Raw genomic sequence first — 19,143 nt, forward strand, 5'->3', positions numbered from 1 at the left:
CATCTTTCTGATCCCTCTCCTCCAGCGACCTCCAGCACTTTCAAACTGCAGCTGTAAAAAAGTTCTTTCCACCTCTGCTTCTACCTCTCCCTGTCACCAACACTTACCTTATTTATAAGTTTGTGAGATGTCTTTATAGAGCACAGAGTTCCTACTGAGACATGCAGGAAGAATTCTGCACGACAGCAAATGAGACAATTTAACCTTAGATATTTTATTAATAAACCTTTTATCTCAAAATAATCATGCCATTATAAAGTTACTGAAAAAGAGTTCAAACAATAAATTACAAAACTATGCAAAGACTGAACTAATCTTTGTGTACAGATTTTGCTTTTAATATTTAATCATTTGTCTGTAATAATAAATACTTGACTGACAAATCAGTTTCTGCATAGCATTAAAGAATTCACTTTCAAACTCAGTTTTAGGTGCAGAATCAAACTTTCATTGTCAATAAAGCTGCAGCAGTATGTTAATGATAATGTACATTAAGGCTGGGTCTGAATGAGCAGCCAAAGAAGACGTTAAAATATTCTAAGAGAGCTCCAGTTTTTGATACAAATAATTATGTTTTCTTTTTACAAGGAATGAAGTGTGTTTCAGGTTGATTAATTCTGTATGCCTGACTTTTATTTTTAACTGAAGTGTTTGTATATGATTAGTTACAATGAGAGCCATAACCTATGCTCATCCTACAACTATCCTATGACTGATCGCACCTGGCAGCGTGTAGATGAAGAGCACCAGGAAGACAATGAGAATAAGCAGAATTATACCGATGATGATGTACTTCTTGTAATTTCTCCAGATCAGGTGATACAAACACTTGAAAGGATTTACAAACCAAGAGAAGGATGTGTCTGGTCGGCTAAAGGGGAAGAAAGAAAAAGAGAAAAACTTTTGTAAAGGCAGATCCAGCTATTTCCAAAGGTACCCCACTGCAAAATACATATTTGAGTCTAATAAGGACCTTTAACTCTTGGGAACCCACTAAAGAGTTTAGAGGGAACTTCCACAAGTTTCACATACTATTGGGTCACTCTTACATTCGTCCCTGAGCCCAAGATCCACACACCAACTCAGAATGAATTCCAGTTTACACTTCATAACTACTCCAATTTAAGGCAAGATAAGGGGTTCAAAATTACAGACAAGATCATGAAAATCCTAAAGAAGAAATGCAGACATCTTGAACTTGAGTACAAAAGCTTTCTAATCATTGCAAGGAATTTAGCATTGCAAAAGGAGTAATGAGCCACTACAAAAAATCTGATTGCTCAGTGATAGTTACGGTGCCATAACAGTCAGAGCCAGCTCAGGCCTGGCATACGGCCCAAAATCGCATATTTTCAGAAGGAAGTTTAAAACAGGCCTCCTGAAAACAGGAGATGAGATGAAACCCAAAATCTAGGTAGTTTGCCTGGGTACATAAGGAAGAGCCACCTTCTTCTGGTGGAGAATATCTGCACTCCACAATCCTAAGTTTTTTCCAAATGTTGCCCCATGTTGTATCCTCCTCCATAATAAGGAGTTTCTTCACACTGTACAGCAAAGCTGGCTGCATACAGAGAGGAAAACAATGTTATCTTTAGGAAAATTTTTGGCGTAGTCTCTCCTCTGGCATGCCACCCGGCTTGGGAGGTCACTATGCCTTGGACTTCAACAGCCCTAACCCTGAGATGAGCTGAGGCAACATCTGTCAGCTTTGTATGATGGGATGACCTGACGAGTACAGTGGTGTGGAGCAACATTAACACCTGCAAAATTGGGTGCAGGTTGTCTTTCTTATTCAATATCACTGTAGTTGTGCAGATGGTGCAGCAGTAAGGAGAATGAAATTAAGACTGAGGGTCACAAAAACCAATGGCCATGTCTCACTCCAGAAAGCTGTTTAAGGAATATAAGCAATGTCTTACTCATCTGTAGAACTCAGCAAGTGGAAGTGAATGCCAATGTGACAGAAAGTCTGTAAATCTAAAAGGCCAACTGAATATCTTTTAATTAAAGACTATGTTTTATACTGAGGTGGAAATTACTCAGAAATAAATCAACAAATAAGCCCTCCAGGTTAAAAGGAATTATTAAAAAATGGATACTCTAAAGAGTAAAACTTACTGAATCACAGACTTAAGTAACAAAACCATTAGTCTGCACATTCCAACTACTTAAGGGCTTTAAAGACAGGGGGAAAAAAGCCAGACTGTTGCTCATTTAATTTGTTTTCTTTGCAACGTAGGCTATAGAATTTGGTACCAGTTATAGCAACGTATTTGTTCTAATAGAGTGCATCCGGAAAAGTGTCCTGTCTTGATGGGCAGAGAGGAAGAGATGGATAACCTCATGGTGTTTTGGCCAGCAGGAAATTACACTCACTGCACCTTATTTCTCATTTGCATGTTTCTGTTTAGTTCCCAGATATTTAATCTTTGGCCACCTTTGCTTTGGTACATTTAAGAGTCTGCTACTGTCTAGTAGCTCCTAGAAGATAATTTTGGTATTGAAATAATTTTGTTTCTTAATTTAAAAACTTAATTATGCAAAACAATCTGAAAATTTCTCTGCTTGTCTGTGTAAGCGTACATGATTAGCAAAAAAATGTGAACCTGCAGTACTGGCATGGAGATATGGAGGTCCTGACACAAAGCTCCTTGAGATCCACTTCTTCCTGAAAAGAACTCATTTGAAGTGCAGAAACAGTTATCTGTTATCTCTCAGTTGATTTTGACTACTCTACATGTATGAACCACATATTCCATCACACGGGGGCACTGAGCTGGTAAACTTTAATACCAGCTTTATGGAAATGAGGCATACAATGTCTTCAGCTAGTAAGTGTGTGTCTAGCTAAAATAGTATTTACTATCCACATGCTGATATTGGTTTAGTAACCTCAGGATTTATTTTGCCTAACTTTAAAACTTAGGTGCCCAGCCTGGTCAGTCATTGGCTGTCTGCATGTGGAGAGGAAGGACCTTCTGGAGGACAATTCATCTCTTTCTCCAGCTCCCATCTTAAGATATGTGTGTTAGGTAAATGGGATAACTCCCCCACCTGTATATGAGAAGCTACAAAAGGAGCCTGAATGGCTTGCTTCTGCGATGGGTAACGTCAAGTGAGACTAGCCCCACCCTAATTTTATTTTAATTGAGGCATACATCTCAATTAAGAGTAGAACTTGGTTGAGCCATGTGTTGGCTGTGTCTGTATGTGTATGATTTCATCATAAAAACCTAGATGTAGAGCTTCTGTGAATACTGAGTGCAAGATCTGGAGGAAGACTATGGGTCAGAACACCTCCAGGCTGGCTCTGCAGCACAGAAGGGGCCACCAGGCTAGTGACAACCTTTCGGCCCAACAGCATATTTGTGGATAAAATGCTCTTGAGGTAAAAATGCAGGGAGCCCTGGAGCCCCAGGCTGTCCGGGGTGCATGGGCTGGGACTGAAAAAATGAGGGGAAAATGAGACATTGCCTTTGCGCATCCTGTTGACAGCCTTCTGGACATGTAATCCTTCTGTTACACACTACACTCCCTCTTAAAACTGCCTAGGCTGATTGCTTCCCACCACATGTATTTCAGAGCTATCACAGTCCTCTCTCTTCTGTAAGACAGTGCTTTAGTTTCCATTATAGGGATTCTTTCAGATAGACATCTGTCAGGCATAGCTCATCCTGCCTTTGGATAAAGACATTGGGTGATATGATTGATTAAAGTCTTTCCAAGGCTAGTTTTCAACAAGTCTCTGATACCTCTAATTTTCAGGCTGAATTTATACACTTTGTAGGGGTATTGGCAATTCCATCTTTATACTGGTTGTTTCCTTTTTCATGTTTATCCTGAGATATATATCAAACCAACAAAATTAAACAGAATGTGCAATGATTACCATTATGACTAGCAATTGGTTTTTAGAAGCTTTGGTAGCAGGAAATATAACATTAATTTCTCTCTCTCTCTCTCTTTTTTTTTTTTTAATCTAGCTCATTACTTTATTAGGACAAAGTAATTGAGGCAAAATAGATTAGAAGTAAATTTTTCCTGAATGCAAGAATCTCAGCTGATAATATTTTTTAACGTGACAAATACTGAAAGATAGAATGCTCCTTCTAGATCATGTACCTTTGTTAATCCACTTAAAATGTCCTCATTTAAAAGTCTTATGATGAAAAATAAGCATCTTCATTCTTTGATTATGAAGTACAAAAAAATTAAAGATGGATTTGTTAAAGTTGTATCATTCCTGTATGACCTGATTTTTATGTTTTATGTGCCTTTATCTGCAAGTGACTAATTTATGCAAAAACAACTAGATGTATGCAGAGGTCACTTTTACACCCATATGTAGCAACTAAGACACTTTTAAATGTGTGCAGATAATTCTTAGAATCATGGAAACACAGAATCATTTAGGTTGGAAAAGACCCTTAAGATTATCGAGTCCAACTGTTAACTTAACACTACCAAGTCCACCACTAAAGCATATCCCTAAGTGCCACATCTACCCATCTTTTAAACATCTCCAGGGATGGTGACTCCATCCAATGCCTGTTCCAATGCCTGATAACCCTTTCAGTGAAGAAATTTTTCCTAACATCCAAAATTCTCATTTCCTAATGCTAAGATTGTCTCCTAATGGTCATATTAAAAAAGACTGGACATATAGGAAATATTTCATACACTCATTTTAAAGCATTTAAACATTACTGGCTTATAGTTATCCTCTTAATATAATAAATATAATCTGTCTAATCTTTATAGGTGACCAAACTGACGTGTTGGGTGTATGCATAGGTTATGATGGTTTAAGAGGTTATCACATGCCAGGTCAGCTATGGAATGAGCCTGCATGTGAACTCTAGCTGAGGACAAATGTACACCAATGCCATTTATTTGTGCTTCCAGAGGAAGGTATTTCAGCTAACCTGGAAGGTGCTGCCAACTACGAGTGCCGGCAGCCAGGTGATGCACAAGTTGTACAAATAGCTTGCTCAAGATTACAGCAGGAAAGAGGAGAAAAGCCAGGAGAGGAGAAAGGAGACATGCTCTTCCCTGTCTCCTGCTGAATGCCCCTGCCCCAGCATGTTTAATGAGTATGCTCCTACTCACTTGGGTTTTTCCAAGGGCTCGGGCTCCTTTCGAGCTTTGCCTACTGGATTCTTCTCAGCTTCTTCTGCTGTGACTAAGTGAAACTCAGCTTCCACCTTGCCCTGGATCAGAGACATCGTACATAAGCATCCAAACCTGGGTTATTATCACTAAATCACAGCAGGATTCAGCTTGTGGAGAACTTATGGAACCAGCTGAGGGTGAATGAAATTGATTAAAGGAAATAAAAGTTTTTGCAGTTAAAGAGAAAGCACAAAGGAAAACCCAGGCACCAAATTCCTGACTTATGCTCAAGCACTGTGAAGAAAGAGAGGTAGGATGTTTTCTTCCAGACCTATAAATACATTTTCTGCTTCTTAAAATATAACATAATTCATCTCAGAAGACCTGTCTTCTCTCTGTCACACATGCTGGCAGAACTGAATGGCCGAGCTGGAAGCTGCATTGCTGAGGTGGACGAGGTGTAGTCCACCAACAGGGGGAAATGCAGCCAGTCACAAGTGCTGGAGCAGCTGAGCTGTGGGGTCTCAGCTCACAGAAGGAAGATGGCTAGAAATGAGATCTGTGTGCAGAAAATATCATGCAATCCTAGAGCTCTGTTCAGGCTAAAAGAATAGTGGTCTGGCAGGTGGGTTCAGAGTCAATTTTCTTGATGGATGGCCAGAAGAGGATAGTTGGAGCTGTGACAAAAGGACACCTTTGTTCAGCACCAACTTCTTACTGATAATTTCTAGAATTCAGAAAGGTCATAATGGACTATAAGTGCTGGTTTACTGCTTGTTTTCATTGTGACAAGCCATTAAAGCTTGTTGAGTGACCAATAAAATATTGGCACTTATAAAAGATCATCTGCTACACCTTGCAGTAGAAATATGTAATCTGAGTTATTTGGACTCTTAGTATCAACTGTAACTTCTGCTATGGAAGTTAGAGCTTCCTAAATACAGGTTAAATATTTGGGTTTCCCTTGCATTCACAGGAACAAATCTGTTGATAATTCTGTCTGTGTTAGCTTACAGAGATGTCTCTTTTCCCTGTTCATCCAGTTATGTTCTTCAGTACTATCTCCACTATAGACTTAATTAGGCCAAAGTTAAAAAAAATTAAGATTTCAGAGATTTAAAGATTCCAGTAACAATTAAGAGTGGGTAAATCAAATCAGCTCCACAAAATCTGTGATGGATGAAAAACAGACAAATAGCTTTTCATGTACTTGTTATTTTCCTACCTCATACCTTTGTAGATATCAAAAACTAAAGTGCTAATCTATGGTCAGTGGCTGGGATTCGGCACAGAACTGGGCTGAAAGAAGGATGCAGATAAAAGGGATCCATGTGGAAGACAAGGAGATCAAGAGATGAAAGTGGTCTGGGAGAAAGAGAATCAAGAGTTGAGAAAATGGAGGTAAAGCAGGGATTTGGGAGTGGAGCCCATTCACTAAATCCATCGAAAGTACACAGTCACCTTCAATCTGAAGAAGGCAATGAACGTGAAGATGGCACTTTTTATTAAAACATTCTTCTTGCTGGAATGGACAGAAATATGAAGGAAGGATGAGGTTTAGGAAAACCCTTGGAAAATCAATGAAAGTCTAGAGAAGGAGGAACATTCCCTAAAAAAGGGCCAAAGCAGGTGAATTTGTAGAGGCCTATACTACAGAAAGGTAGTTTGTAGTTTTTGGTCTGTGTCCCCACAGGGATCTGGATGCACCTAAAAAGACTGCAACTACACTAATCCTAGAACTGGGCTGCAGGGATGCCCGAGTTTCAGTCCAAGCTCCCAAAGTGCTCTGTGGTCATGTAAGCACATCAGCTTGGGTTTTCCTTCACTAGCTCACATAGCTCTGTTTCAGGTAGACATGCCCCAAAGACCATGTGCAGAGTTAACTATCGGGATGGACTTCATGCCAAGATACATGCACTTCCCTTAGGAAACAGAGAATCAGAGCTGTCTTTCCTTAACACTGAGGATCCCTATACTGCTGTAAGAGTACAAAGGAGCCTTAAAGACAGGGAAAATGGAGCAGTTGTATTAAACACTGAGAATTTCAGTGTAGCTCCAGATTATACACAGAAAGTACTACAACTTTATGAAGAGAAGCTGCAGCAGAAAACCCTGAGATAAATGGCTAGTTACACGCTGAGTGAGATTTACACCCTGCTGCAAGCCTTGTTACACTAGAGGCTTCAGGTAAATGAAAATTTGTGTGGCAGAATTTATATTCTTCTTAGGAGGATACTTCTAACATAAGTCTTGTAGAGTTTGGGGAAAGCTGTCATTGTCCTTTGCATTCCTTTATACCAATTGTATCCTGCCACTAAACCAAAAAATATTGGCTTATTGAGCATACTTCAACAAGAAGAGGGGACCGTGCTCTTTCTACTTGAGCTGTGTCACTAGCACAGGGAATAACGGTAGACTCCAAAATCAGTTCCTTCACCCTGGTTGAAGTGAGAAATAAATAGTAAGGAAATAAATAAGCAGGTGAGATTCCTCCCAGGATTTTCTCAGCTGACATAAAGTTAACTAGAAACACCTGGTTTTCCACTCTACCTATCCAGTGTGCTGGGAGATGAACAGTGGAAGAAAGCAAAGAAAAAGTACAAAGTGCTCTGGTTGCCTGGGGTTATCTGAACCAAATCTATGGGAAACCACTAAAGCATTTGAAGGAGCCCTATGGATTGCCAGTGGTGGTTGTTCTTCAGATGCCATACCCAAAATTAGCATCTGTCTGTCTCAGGATCTCAGCAGAGCATATCAGTCCCAGAGAAAAGCTGTTCATCTGTAGTGAGCTGCCTACCGTGAGCTGCCCAGCCTTGATGAAAGGCCACCAGCCTCTGACGCGCTTCTGCTGAAATATGGAGATCTTGTTTTCTTCACTTGCTGCCACAACTATGCCTAGGTCACAGCTCTTGGCTGTCTTTGCTGCTCGAGGGAACCCATTCAGGTTCAATTCAAGAGTGCCTGGAGGGAGAAGTAATGTGACAACACTGAGAGACCAGACAGACACAAAGGCATTCAAACAGCAGCTTCCATATGAGATACATGGAGAAATGCAGCAGCTTGGCCCCAGCCTTCAGAGCTGGTGATCTCTCTGTACTGTCATTCATTCATTTGTATTGCCCTGGCATTGTCTTATCTGAGTTCCTAATCATTCCCTCTCCAAGAAATGTGTAAGTTTGCAATGTGGTGCTTCAGAGAAAAACAAGCAAAAGTTGGGTCTCAGACACCACTTTGTACATATCTCTACAAAATACAAGTCTGGTGAGGCCTCAGGTGAAGTTCAGGCAGATCCATTGCACACTTACCCAAGAAATCATCTGAAGAGAGTCTTTCAAAGTCCCACACCTGAAGCATCAGCTCAGCAGGTATTTTGCGCTCTGTCTTTTCCAAGGAAAATATGTTTTCTCTTTTACTAACCACCATTTGTTTCTCTGCTGGGAGATAGTGGAACGGGAACACAAAGCGCCAGTTGAAGTTGCCCTCTCCTGTCAAGGAGTTGTAATGTACATCTGTCTCCTGCTTGTCCTCTTCCAGGCCCTTTATCCACCTATGGCAAGCACATAGTGGAAAACACTGCTGTCACCAGGGGAGCTTGAATTGTGGTTGTCATTTGGTTACAGGCATGATCATTTACTAATTCCTCCCTAATCAGTAAGGAGGCAACACATCGTTCAGGACTGTGACACACAGCAATAGCCCTGGCTCGGGGGATCTTGGCCACCTCCCAGCCGTGGCACAGACTGCAACAATGGCCAGTGATGATCAAAAGCTGAGAGTGAGAACATGATTTTTATTTCAGTCAGACCCCAAAATACCAGTTGGCCATTTGCTATTGGCCAAGACATCTGTCTTCTTTGGGACAGGCAAAGACAGCACCAGTCATTTATCCACTACTAAACACCCTGTATTCATGTTGTGCTACACTAATGAATTCTGTGTCAATGTCCCAAGACTGATTTCAGTGCTCAGTATTGGAGTCTAAACTGACTGCAGTTGCTGTTGAGGGGTATAAACATGGCATAAGTATGGCTGGAGAAGTGTCTCTGTTTTTTCTTGTGATTTCCTCTTGGTTTCTGCTACAGTGTGCACAACATCTGATGTGTAATGCTATGGTACAAAAGGACAACACTTTCCTAAACATAATCTTCTCTTCTGAAGAGCTCCAGGTAATGATCTAACTAGGTATGTTTTAGTTCTGAAGATGATTTATCACAGCCTGAGTAAAGATTAGAATTTTTGTACTGCATCCAGAGTAGCTTTTCCCCTGCAAGCCCCATTATTTCAAAAAGGAATTGGGAAAAACAGTAACAATCCCAAGCACAGCACTGCTCCCAGTGCAAATCAATGTCTGGTGACAGATTCAGTGCCACATGCACTGTCTGAACATAATGAGATTTGTGTCTTCATTATTAAGGCACAGAAGCAAAAAGTTATCCAGTCCTGGCTTTCCGTGTCAGAACACTCTGACATTGATAGTGATGTACTCATGTTATCACACAGCTCAGCACAAAGGCTGGCTCCCTAATTATTTCCTCAATTTTGTGCTCTCAGAGCTACTCTGCTACTGCTCTGAACACGTTAGTATATTGTTAACTTGGATATATCTGTGCAAACACCAGTGATTTCAGAGTAGCTCCTCTCAGGGAACTGCAAGGGGAGGTTTGCTCAGCCAGGATGTGCAATAACCGCACTTGCAGCACACTGGGGGACATACGGTCATATTAGTGTGTGCTTCTCCTGGGCTAATATCACCTGCTCCAAAGGACTGGTACCACTCCTGTTACCCGACACAGCTTGCTCAGAGCTAATGCAAGTTTCCCTGGTAAAATGCCTGTAGGTATACCCTACACAGGAGTAAGAGCTGCTACCAGACTGTCCTGTCCTTATGCTTACTTAGGGTTTCTTATTATGTTCACATGATTTTTAGAACCTGCAAAGTGGAAAACATCTTCCCTTCCCTGCTCCATCAATCCCAGTGCTCCCTCCTCCAGCTCTTTGCATTTGGTCATTAGCAATACTGCAACAGGTTTTTAGGGAAATCCATTTTTCCAGATGCATAGCACTCTACAAATTCAGATTTTTCCAGGACTCCACAATGACACAATTCATATTGGCATATTAATCTCATTCTCTAGTAGTGGAAACACAGCAAGAAATCTAAGACCAGTCTTGCACCTGAGGTTTCCAATACTTCCTACTGCCTCTTATGCCATAATTTCCCCCCACCCCTCTCTGGTACCTGCATTCAAATCCTGCTCAGAAGCAGAAAGTGCAAAGCAGTACTCCAAAACAGGCAAGTAATTTTAAGAAGTAACCTGCTACGATCTCAGGAAGGAGCTGGTTTGAGTGTCAAGCTCCCCCTTCATGCTCTCTCTTTTCATTTTATTTATGTGATATGATTAACTGATTATCCCAGTAACATCTGTGAAGCTGTGACAGATGTTTTGTCTGCAGCAGGAATGAGATGAAGAGCAGAAAGTGCCCATGTGATGTTCTCCCCAGCATGGCCATGGTCATTCATCTACATGTGCTCCCCACATGAGATTAGAAAATATTTCCAATAGAAATAGCCTGGCAAACACCTGCTTTCTTGTTTCTAATGTGATCATAATTCCCTTTTCTCTGATTATGTCAAACCTCTCCACATCTGTGTAAGCTCTTACAGCTCAAGTTCTGTAAGTGTTTGATCTCTCTTTGTTAAACTGTGGGCTTGGTTCTCTTCTTGTGCCATCTCTGCCTGAGCAGGAAGTAACGACTAGTGTCATTTTACAGTTACTTGATTTTAAGAGGGGAAAAAAAAAAAAGGCAGTATCCAATATAGATGAGTAATTTGGGCAGGCATTTAGAGCAAAGTGCCAAGGTCACAAAAATAGCTTATTGGATATTCTCGCAACATAATTTTTTCGTCTGATTTTTGAATGAAATATTGCAAGTTCTTTTGAAGACAAGTCCTGAAGAACTTACCCTTTTACATAGATATCACTTGATTTTTGCCCCGTAAAGATATTTTCATCTTCTAGAATTACATCCTCTGTATTCCAGATTATTACCCTCAGTTCATAGCTGAAAAAGAGAAGAAAGTAGGCTTGAGTATACTCAAGCTCTGGTCAGACACTAGTGTAAACCTCTATCAAATCATGCTTTTATAAAGTGATAAATGTTGTATTTGTGCAAAACTCTTAAAATAGTATCAGCCTCAGGCCTCTTCTGTTTACAAAAGTCTAGTAATAGAGTGGGGATGGTGGCTCCTCTCAGCTCTTGGAGTATGTCGGACGACAGTGGGGTCACTGCCAGTTTTGAGGGATGGAAAATTCCTTGCTTTTTATGTGCCTGTTCCTTTTCAATTCTTTTCACAAAAATGCTGCAGTGAAACAACGCAAAGTTGAGCTGAACAACATCATGAGAGCAGTCTCCAAAACAGTGAGCAGCTTGCTAATAAAAAACAGAGCTCCCTGGGAGTTGCTTTTCAGAAGAAAGGCCTTAAAACATTGTATGTGGTGCAATCCAGTGCATTAAAAGGGAAGAGAAGCTCTGTTTAGAGGTATTTTCATTTAAACAAGTGCAATCATCTTTAGAAGCAACAGTAAAAGGAATTAAAGTTTTCCCATCCTTTCTGCTCCCAATACACAGACATTTATGGTGGCCATCCAAAGCTCTAGAAGCTTGAACTGAAATAGAGATATTGCAGGTGACAAAAAATTTATACTCAAAAATTTAGGTATGCCTTCAGTCATTGTATGAACTGCAAAATAAAATTTAAAAAACCTATGTTTGAGAACACCACCATATGATTTTTCTGATATGATGTGTTGTCTTGGAAATAGTCTCAATCTCAGGTGTGAAACAGTTTTCCCCACAAATTACCAGATACCCTAGGTCATGCAGCTCTTAAGAAGATGTTGGCCATGAAAACCAAGCCTCTGCACTAGCCGAAGAAACTTTCATTTGCAATGCTCCGTCAGAGCCTTGTTCAGTCAAAGATTGTCAACAAGAAATATTTACACAAAGTGTATGAAGTCTTATGGAGCCTGGAGCCTGCTCTGCTGCAGCAAATATGCATTTCTCAGCAAAATGTTTAACTTGTGTCTGCATATTTACTTTCTTTCTCATAATTAATGGTTTGACAATATTTTTCCCTGCTTTTTTAGACTACAAAAATGGCAGCGACAATTTGATTTTGTCAGTATAATTAGTTTTAAATCTTTTTGGATTGGAAAATGCTTGTTGTTAAGGAGCTTTATAGAAAGTTCTGGTTTGAAGAAAGTAATTGTTACATAGACTCTTATTTTTGTCAAATCTTGGCTTTTGTAAATGGAATGTAAAAGAAACAAGTTTTTATTACGTTGTTTCTTGTTCAAACATAAATAATACAGGAACAGTATCTGATGCTGCTTCAGACATAAAATTCTCAGGAAAGGCCTTGCTAAAGTATTGGAATAAAGCTGCTAGAGGATGGGCTGAGAACTCTGTTGCTCATTGTTGTGTTTCATTTACAAACATTCAATTAGCTTGAAGAACTACATGTAGTGTTACATATAAAGCAGTGTAAGTATCTGTGTGAAAGTTGAGAGAAGGTTATTCTAAACATATCTCTGCTATCTGTTGCTGCTTTATGTGTTTCTTGATCTTAACTTTGAACAAAGTGCTGGAAATCCAATAGGTGTAATACTATTACATCAAGGATCTCAACCAGGGTCAAGTAAATTATCTATCTGAAAGAGGTAGTGAAACCAGAATTACTTCTTTCAGATCAACAAGTGGATGATAACATCAGAATTATTAAGGGACTCTTGCCTCTAGCCACCTGAAATCTCTATATGAAAAAGGGATATCTTTCTAAAAGAGGTGTGTGATAGCCCTTGATGAAAATATCACCAACAGTTCTTTGAGTTGTTTAATGGAGGAGACCAAACTAGATGCTCTCGTTTGACTGGAAGTCATGTGAACCTAAGAAAACTTTTCTCAGGATTACAGAAGTTTGTTGTGATAGTTCTTTTTATAGCTCTTCCAGACACTCAAGAAAGACTCAGTCTTTGAGGACTTAGGCTACTGTGCTGGGAGGAAAGCATAGAGTATTACCCTTTGGGTTTTCTTGGTGAAATGTCCACTGGGGGTCCTGGCAGAGGCATATCTTTAGGAAACATGTCGACCCACATCTGTACACGACCCTTGAAAACAGAGAGATAAACATCTCTGTAACTCTATTTTAGAGAGACTTTAAAAGGTTTTAAATGTAGTTCTGACGTCCAAAACCACCGCTTCCTCTATAAGCACCAACCAGCTCACTATCCTGTAACTATGATTTTATCTGTAAACTTACTATACAATATATTTTTTTAATATTCTATCAGTCTCTCAGGAATTTGGTGAAGTTGGAATTGAGCTCAAACATTGGCAACTTCAAGGTGAAATCCATATTGAAAAAAAAAATAGTACTTGATGAATGGAAAAAAAGAGCCGATGTCTAAGTACAATCAGAGTTTGTGTTAACTTAATAAACTAAAGCATTTAAAAGAATGGAAATATGCAGTTACACCTCATGTGATTACTGTGTATTTAGGTAACTGGCTGTATACACACATGTGTGACGATTTCCAGGTTGATACCATACGAAGTCTCATGTATGGTACAACACTTGGATGCTGTCTCTGTAAGTTTGCAGATACAAATAGAAACCACAATAACTGGAGGAAAGGAAAACTGATCCTGGGTCTACCATCACCACCACCTCTGAGCTGCTCTACCTGTTCCATGCCTGGCTTATCCTTATGGTAGAGAGGTCGAGTCTCAATGTGCTCTGGGACCAGTTTGTATCCAGCTCCAGGGATTTCTTCCCAAGCACGTAAAACCTTTAAGGAGAGATGTTCATATGATTCAACTGGCTCCTCTATAGAAAAGAGTAAAACAAAAAGAACAAAGAGAGTTGAACTATAATGTTGAACCCCTTGGTAATATGTTCCATTAATTATTAAAGATGGTCATTAAAAATGTGCTTGAGTTAAAAGGAAGGTTTTATGTATCCCAGCTAAGTAAAGAAGGGTCTTGAAATTAATTTAATTCATGTAAATAAGGGTACCCACCAGGGTAGCTAGAAGATTAGCACTTAGGCAGCAGTTTATCTGTAAAACACAGCAAATCATTTCACTATTATAGCAGCAGTTTCTAACAGGAAGATGGAAGAAACCTGTGAACTACTCTTTTTACAGAGAATTGCAAATGTGAGGCTTTTTTACAACTCATGAAAGGCAAGGAGGCTTCTATTTTGACAGAGCTGACAGTAAATAAGCACTAGTAGTTATATCTACACCTCCTTTTGCTTTATGATGGCAACAGCAAAGACCCTCCTAGAGAACCGAATCACACCTCAAGGGAAGAGGGCTGAAGTCCATCGGCAAGAACATGTCACCTCCTGACCAGCTCAGCTTGGCCACTGGAGGAAGGGAGACCCCAGAGAATGGCACCTCCAGGAAGGACCAGTGCTAATATTGAAAGTAGGGTGCATATTGGAAAGCACAGAAAGCCTTTTGAGCTCTTGAGCTTCTTTTTCCTCCCTGTTTGTGTGGGCTCCACACAAAAGGACCCCAGACTTTTGAAGAGGGATATCTCCTAGATTAGGAGAGAAGTACCCAAGTGAGAAGAAAGTTAAGACTTCTTTGTGTCAGCAAACTGTTATTACTTTTCCTACCAGGCATTGCTATCTCTGAGTTGCTGGTAGGTGACAGAAGGTTTGTTTGCGATTTAAACAGTAGGTATTAAACCCTTCCTAATGACTCAGAGAGTGAGGAAGGATGACCCTGTGGTTATGAGCCCTGGTTCTCCCTTGTGCACCAACATGTGTTTGAGATGTGATATCTTTCATCTAATTTTAGCCGGCTAAAAACAAGGTCTTTAGCCTGACCTACTCAGTCAGGCAGCCTCAATAGCAAGGACATAGATTGTCCCATGATAACCCCTATTCTTTCTAAGACACCTTTCTAAAGATTGTTTTCACCCTCTGAAGATGCCTATTTTTCCCATTGGCTACAGGTAGTCCTAGACTACCTGGGAGTAGTGGTCAGGCAGTTGGACTAGATAACTGTTGTAGGTCCCTTCCAACTGAACTATTCTATTCTATTCTATTCTATTCTATTCTGTTCAACTTCTATGCTCCTAGACCAAAGTTAAATTATTCTTCCCCTTGCAATTTAAAGCTGGATATAAGGCCCATAGGTATCATTTTCTCCACCTGTAAAGTGGAAATGGTACTGCTTCCTCTTTTCAGTACTCCCCTAGAGATCAGATCTGTGGTCTTTGTTAGTTTTACAGATCCAAGTGATGACCAGCACAGAAACCCAGCAGGAAATAAGGACCCAGAAGTACTTGTCAGAACAGCAATATGGATAAGAATTATGCAGAAGACTGTATACTGTAAACTATTTATTTATAACATGTTGAAAAACTTGTGTACATAAGCACTTTGGACTTTGCCATCTGGTTCTGTATTTCCTTGCTTCTGGTTTCCATCACCTTGTCTGATGTTGGTTTGTCTGAAGCTCATTTTAGTGAACCAGAATTTTGATCAAGAGATCATGTTGCTGGTAGTCACACTCAGTAATCTGCTAGTGAGGAAAACAAACCACCATACTGGAGCCATAAATCTCTCTCAGGCCAAGAAACCAAAAATGGATCAACTCTTCTCCCTTCAACAGTGCTACCTTAGCAACCTTCCACTTGAGGCGTGACCTATATTTTGTAGCTGCCGGGGGGACTTTGCTCCAAGACAAAAAAACACAGGTAAGGCAGTAGAGGTTTCCCTACACTGCCACAGTCTCCACTACTGTCTCCAAGTCAAGCTCCTTTTGTTCCCCCATGAAAGTCTTCATCCTCACACCCCTTTTCCTTACCCTAAGTATAAAACTGAATCATAGAATGGTTTGCATTGGAAGGGACCTTCAAAGATCATCTCGTCTAACCCTACTGCCATGGGCAGGGACATAGATTTAGATTAGATATAAGGAAGAAATTCTTCACGGTAAGGGTGGTGAGGCACTGGAACAGGTTGCCCAGAGAGGCTGTGGCTGCCCCATCCCTGGAGGTGTTCCAAGACCAGCTTGGATGGGGCTTTGAGCAACCTGGTCTAGTGGAAGGTGTCCCTGCCCATGGCGGGGAGGCAGGGGACATGACTAGATGATCTTTAAGGTCCCTTCCAACCCAAACCATTCTATGATTTTATGATTCTATGAACTTTCACTCATAGCTCTGTCCCACTCCACCCCTATGTGATATGGACACTCAACTTCCTCATAGCTTTCACCTCTTTTTAATCTGGGAGCTCTGAAAGCAAGTTCTGTCCTGCCCTCTGGATTCATGGACCCCACAGATACCTAGATTTACACAGCACTCTGTTAATGCTTCAGAAGAGCAGTCAGAGTGGTAATAATCAAGTGGAGGAAAAAAACAAGAGAGGAAAGCCACGTAGGTAAGGTAGGACTGGCAGGTAAGTGGCCTGGAACCTAACTGTGGTCCAACAGAGACTTGTCTGACCTTGAGTAACTCGCTTCACATCTCTATTTCCCTTCCCCCTTCTTCTCACTTCTTGGGTCTGTCTACACTAGTGTTTTAGTTTAGACAGGGAATGCATTTTTGAAAAGACTCTCACTGACTTCCCATGCTTTGATTTGCTCTGTGGAGGGATCTGAGAGCATGCAGGCTGCACTCCTTTCAGATGAAACTAAGCCAGAAGACATGTTCCAAGAGGGTCCCCTGCACTCCAACCAATCCTGGGCATCCCGTCCTTGGGATCAGGCAGGAGCTAGTCCAAAGTATCCGCCAACACCTACCATGGGGATGTCAGGTCATTAGCAATAACTGTCTCACCTGAGAGATTCTCTGCAATTAAGCTACAGCAATAGCTAATATAGACACAGACTTCATCACCACAGTTATATGAGTATTTCAGAGCAGAGACAGGTTCCAGTAATCTGACTTTAGAGTGCATAGCAGCTTGGTCCCCAGATACAGCTTGGGCAGCCTCTTGATACTGCTACAATGCAGTTGAAGAATGACAAACTTCATTACCATTCTCATCTTCTCTGAAGACTGTCTGTCCCTTAAAGACTTTTGCTCCTACTTGTATCTCCCCTGGCCGCATGAAGGGTCCACTTATTCTGTAGTCCTTACACAGCTTAGTGAGGATCTCGCTTGGCTTGGTTGCATCTCGCCACGCATTGTACCCTTCTCTGCAAGGAGGGAACAGAGAGTGAAGAGAAATGGGTGAGGTTTGCCTTCAGCAAAGTGCACAGGCAAATCAGGACTTCCCAAGCAGAGTTTTGCTTCGTGGTCAGTGGCCCTGACATCTGCTCAGCCAAACTTTTCCTTTGAATTGTCCAGCACTACTTCTTACTTGAGACACCCGCTCTGCCTGCTCAGGTCCTGGGGCCAACCACTCTTTTCTCATAAAACACAGGAGAAGCTGAGGCAGCCTTACCCACAGCTTGGATAAAGCAGCCCAGGCATTGGCATGCTCCCCAAGAGGAAGAGGACCAGAGCCCATCCCCTGTTCTACCTAAAGGATTCAAGTCTACATGTTCTACCTCCATTTAAGGAAAAGTGTTCTGCAGCTCCCACATGCAGAGAAGAAGCCAACATTATCTGAAACCTGGAACAAGCACATAAAGAAATACCTCACACTGGAGACTGAGCTGGCAAGGGAAGTCTTGGGGTTTGGTCTGTGCTCCTGGATTGCTTTTTTACATTGTTCACCCTTTGTTTGTAGATAAAATAGAGAAACAATCACAGGAGAAGAACCCCAAACCCACATCTTTCAGGTTAGTGTCCCACCCCTGGGCAATGGAGTTATTTTAGTTTGACTTTCTCTGCATTAATTAATCTTTGTGCACAATGTCCTTGAGAGTGCAGCCGTATGACAGGGAGCAGGAGTTCAGCAGCACTGCCCTGTGACTCACCTCTGATACAGAGGCCATGCCAGCAGCCCCGCTCTGCTCCCGCTCCCCCCAGTGCCATGCCAGTCCCACTGGCCTGGCTGCAATCACTCCAGTTGCAGCTGAATAATGGAGAGCAGAGTAGAGCCCTGTCATAACTTCTCTGACAGTTTTTTTTTTCCATTTGCCCTTTATGCCTCTCCAAAGGCAGTTTATCGAGCAGGTATGTTATACATAGGCTGTTTACTATTTAAAATACTTGGTGAACAAATAGTGTTGTTAATTTTAAAATATCCACTTCTGACTGAGGCTGACAGCTACCCAAAGTCACTGTTAAGCTCTTTGGTGAATTTTAATTAAAATACCTCCTGTGATGCTTTTGTGCTGGAGAAAGCAAAATGTTTAGCCACATCTGGAATTTCTCCTGCAAGTCAAGTCGTTCACTGTGTGCTGTGTTGCTGTTTGAAGAGGTACTTACATTTCATATTGACTTTGTAACCCACAGGTAGCTCGATGCCTGCTGTAGAAACGATTTTCCAAATCAATTTTAGTCTCTCCAATGAGATCATCTGTTCCCACAAAGTCATGGTCATAGATCAGGACTGTGAGCAAGGAATCCTTGGGGAATGTAGCTTGGATTTCAAATGATCTACAGCAAAAATTGAGACCTACATGTAGTCAAATCAGTTTTGAAGACTAAGTTAATGAATACTGTGCAAACAAAGTGTGGACAGTGTCTCTTCTAACAAGCAGTGGGGGTTGTTTGGTAGTGTTTCTTTGTTTCAATGAAATATCTGACCATACTGGAAACACACAGTGCAAAAGTATTTTCTTCCTCCTGCTTCCCTACCATCCCCTGTACAGTTCTAAGATTGTTCCTACCTACAGTAAACAGAGCAATGGGACGGAGCTGTTCAGCTGCAATGATTTATCCCGAATCCAATAGAGGTGTAAGTATGGAAATTACAAGGGTAATGAAGCTGTATGTAAGAGTTATCACATGCTTTTCAGAACCCCCAAAAGGGACATCCGAGTCTTTTCTGTTTTCTTCCAAAAGCTCCAAGTTAAATATTGAATATAGGAATCTGGGGGCACCCAACAAAATGATCAG

The 19,143-nt window shown here is 41.0% G+C and overlaps 1 protein-coding gene across 1 annotated transcript in view; it reads right to left on the reverse strand.

Annotated features, from left to right (window-relative positions):
• Nucleotides 1-347: 347 nt before the first annotated feature.
• FER1L6 (fer-1 like family member 6) overlaps nucleotides 348-19,143 on the reverse strand; it is a 98,903-nt gene continuing 80,107 nt past the window's right edge. Inside the window, exons 33-41 of the mRNA XM_030011882.2 lie at nucleotides 18,511-18,681; nucleotides 17,170-17,330; nucleotides 13,857-13,999; nucleotides 13,192-13,280; nucleotides 11,077-11,175; nucleotides 8,418-8,659; nucleotides 7,910-8,073; nucleotides 5,110-5,210; nucleotides 348-871 (exon numbers count right to left, since the gene is read on the reverse strand). Of these exons, the coding sequence (XP_029867742.1) occupies nucleotides 691-871; nucleotides 5,110-5,210; nucleotides 7,910-8,073; nucleotides 8,418-8,659; nucleotides 11,077-11,175; nucleotides 13,192-13,280; nucleotides 13,857-13,999; nucleotides 17,170-17,330; nucleotides 18,511-18,681 (1,351 nt within the window). The 3' untranslated portion in view covers nucleotides 348-690. The remainder of the gene's footprint in view (nucleotides 872-5,109; nucleotides 5,211-7,909; nucleotides 8,074-8,417; nucleotides 8,660-11,076; nucleotides 11,176-13,191; nucleotides 13,281-13,856; nucleotides 14,000-17,169; nucleotides 17,331-18,510; nucleotides 18,682-19,143) is intronic.

This window comes from Aquila chrysaetos, chromosome 4 (assembly GCF_900496995.4).
Source record: "Aquila chrysaetos chrysaetos chromosome 4, bAquChr1.4, whole genome shotgun sequence".
Taxonomy (NCBI): Eukaryota; Metazoa; Chordata; class Aves; order Accipitriformes; family Accipitridae; genus Aquila; species Aquila chrysaetos.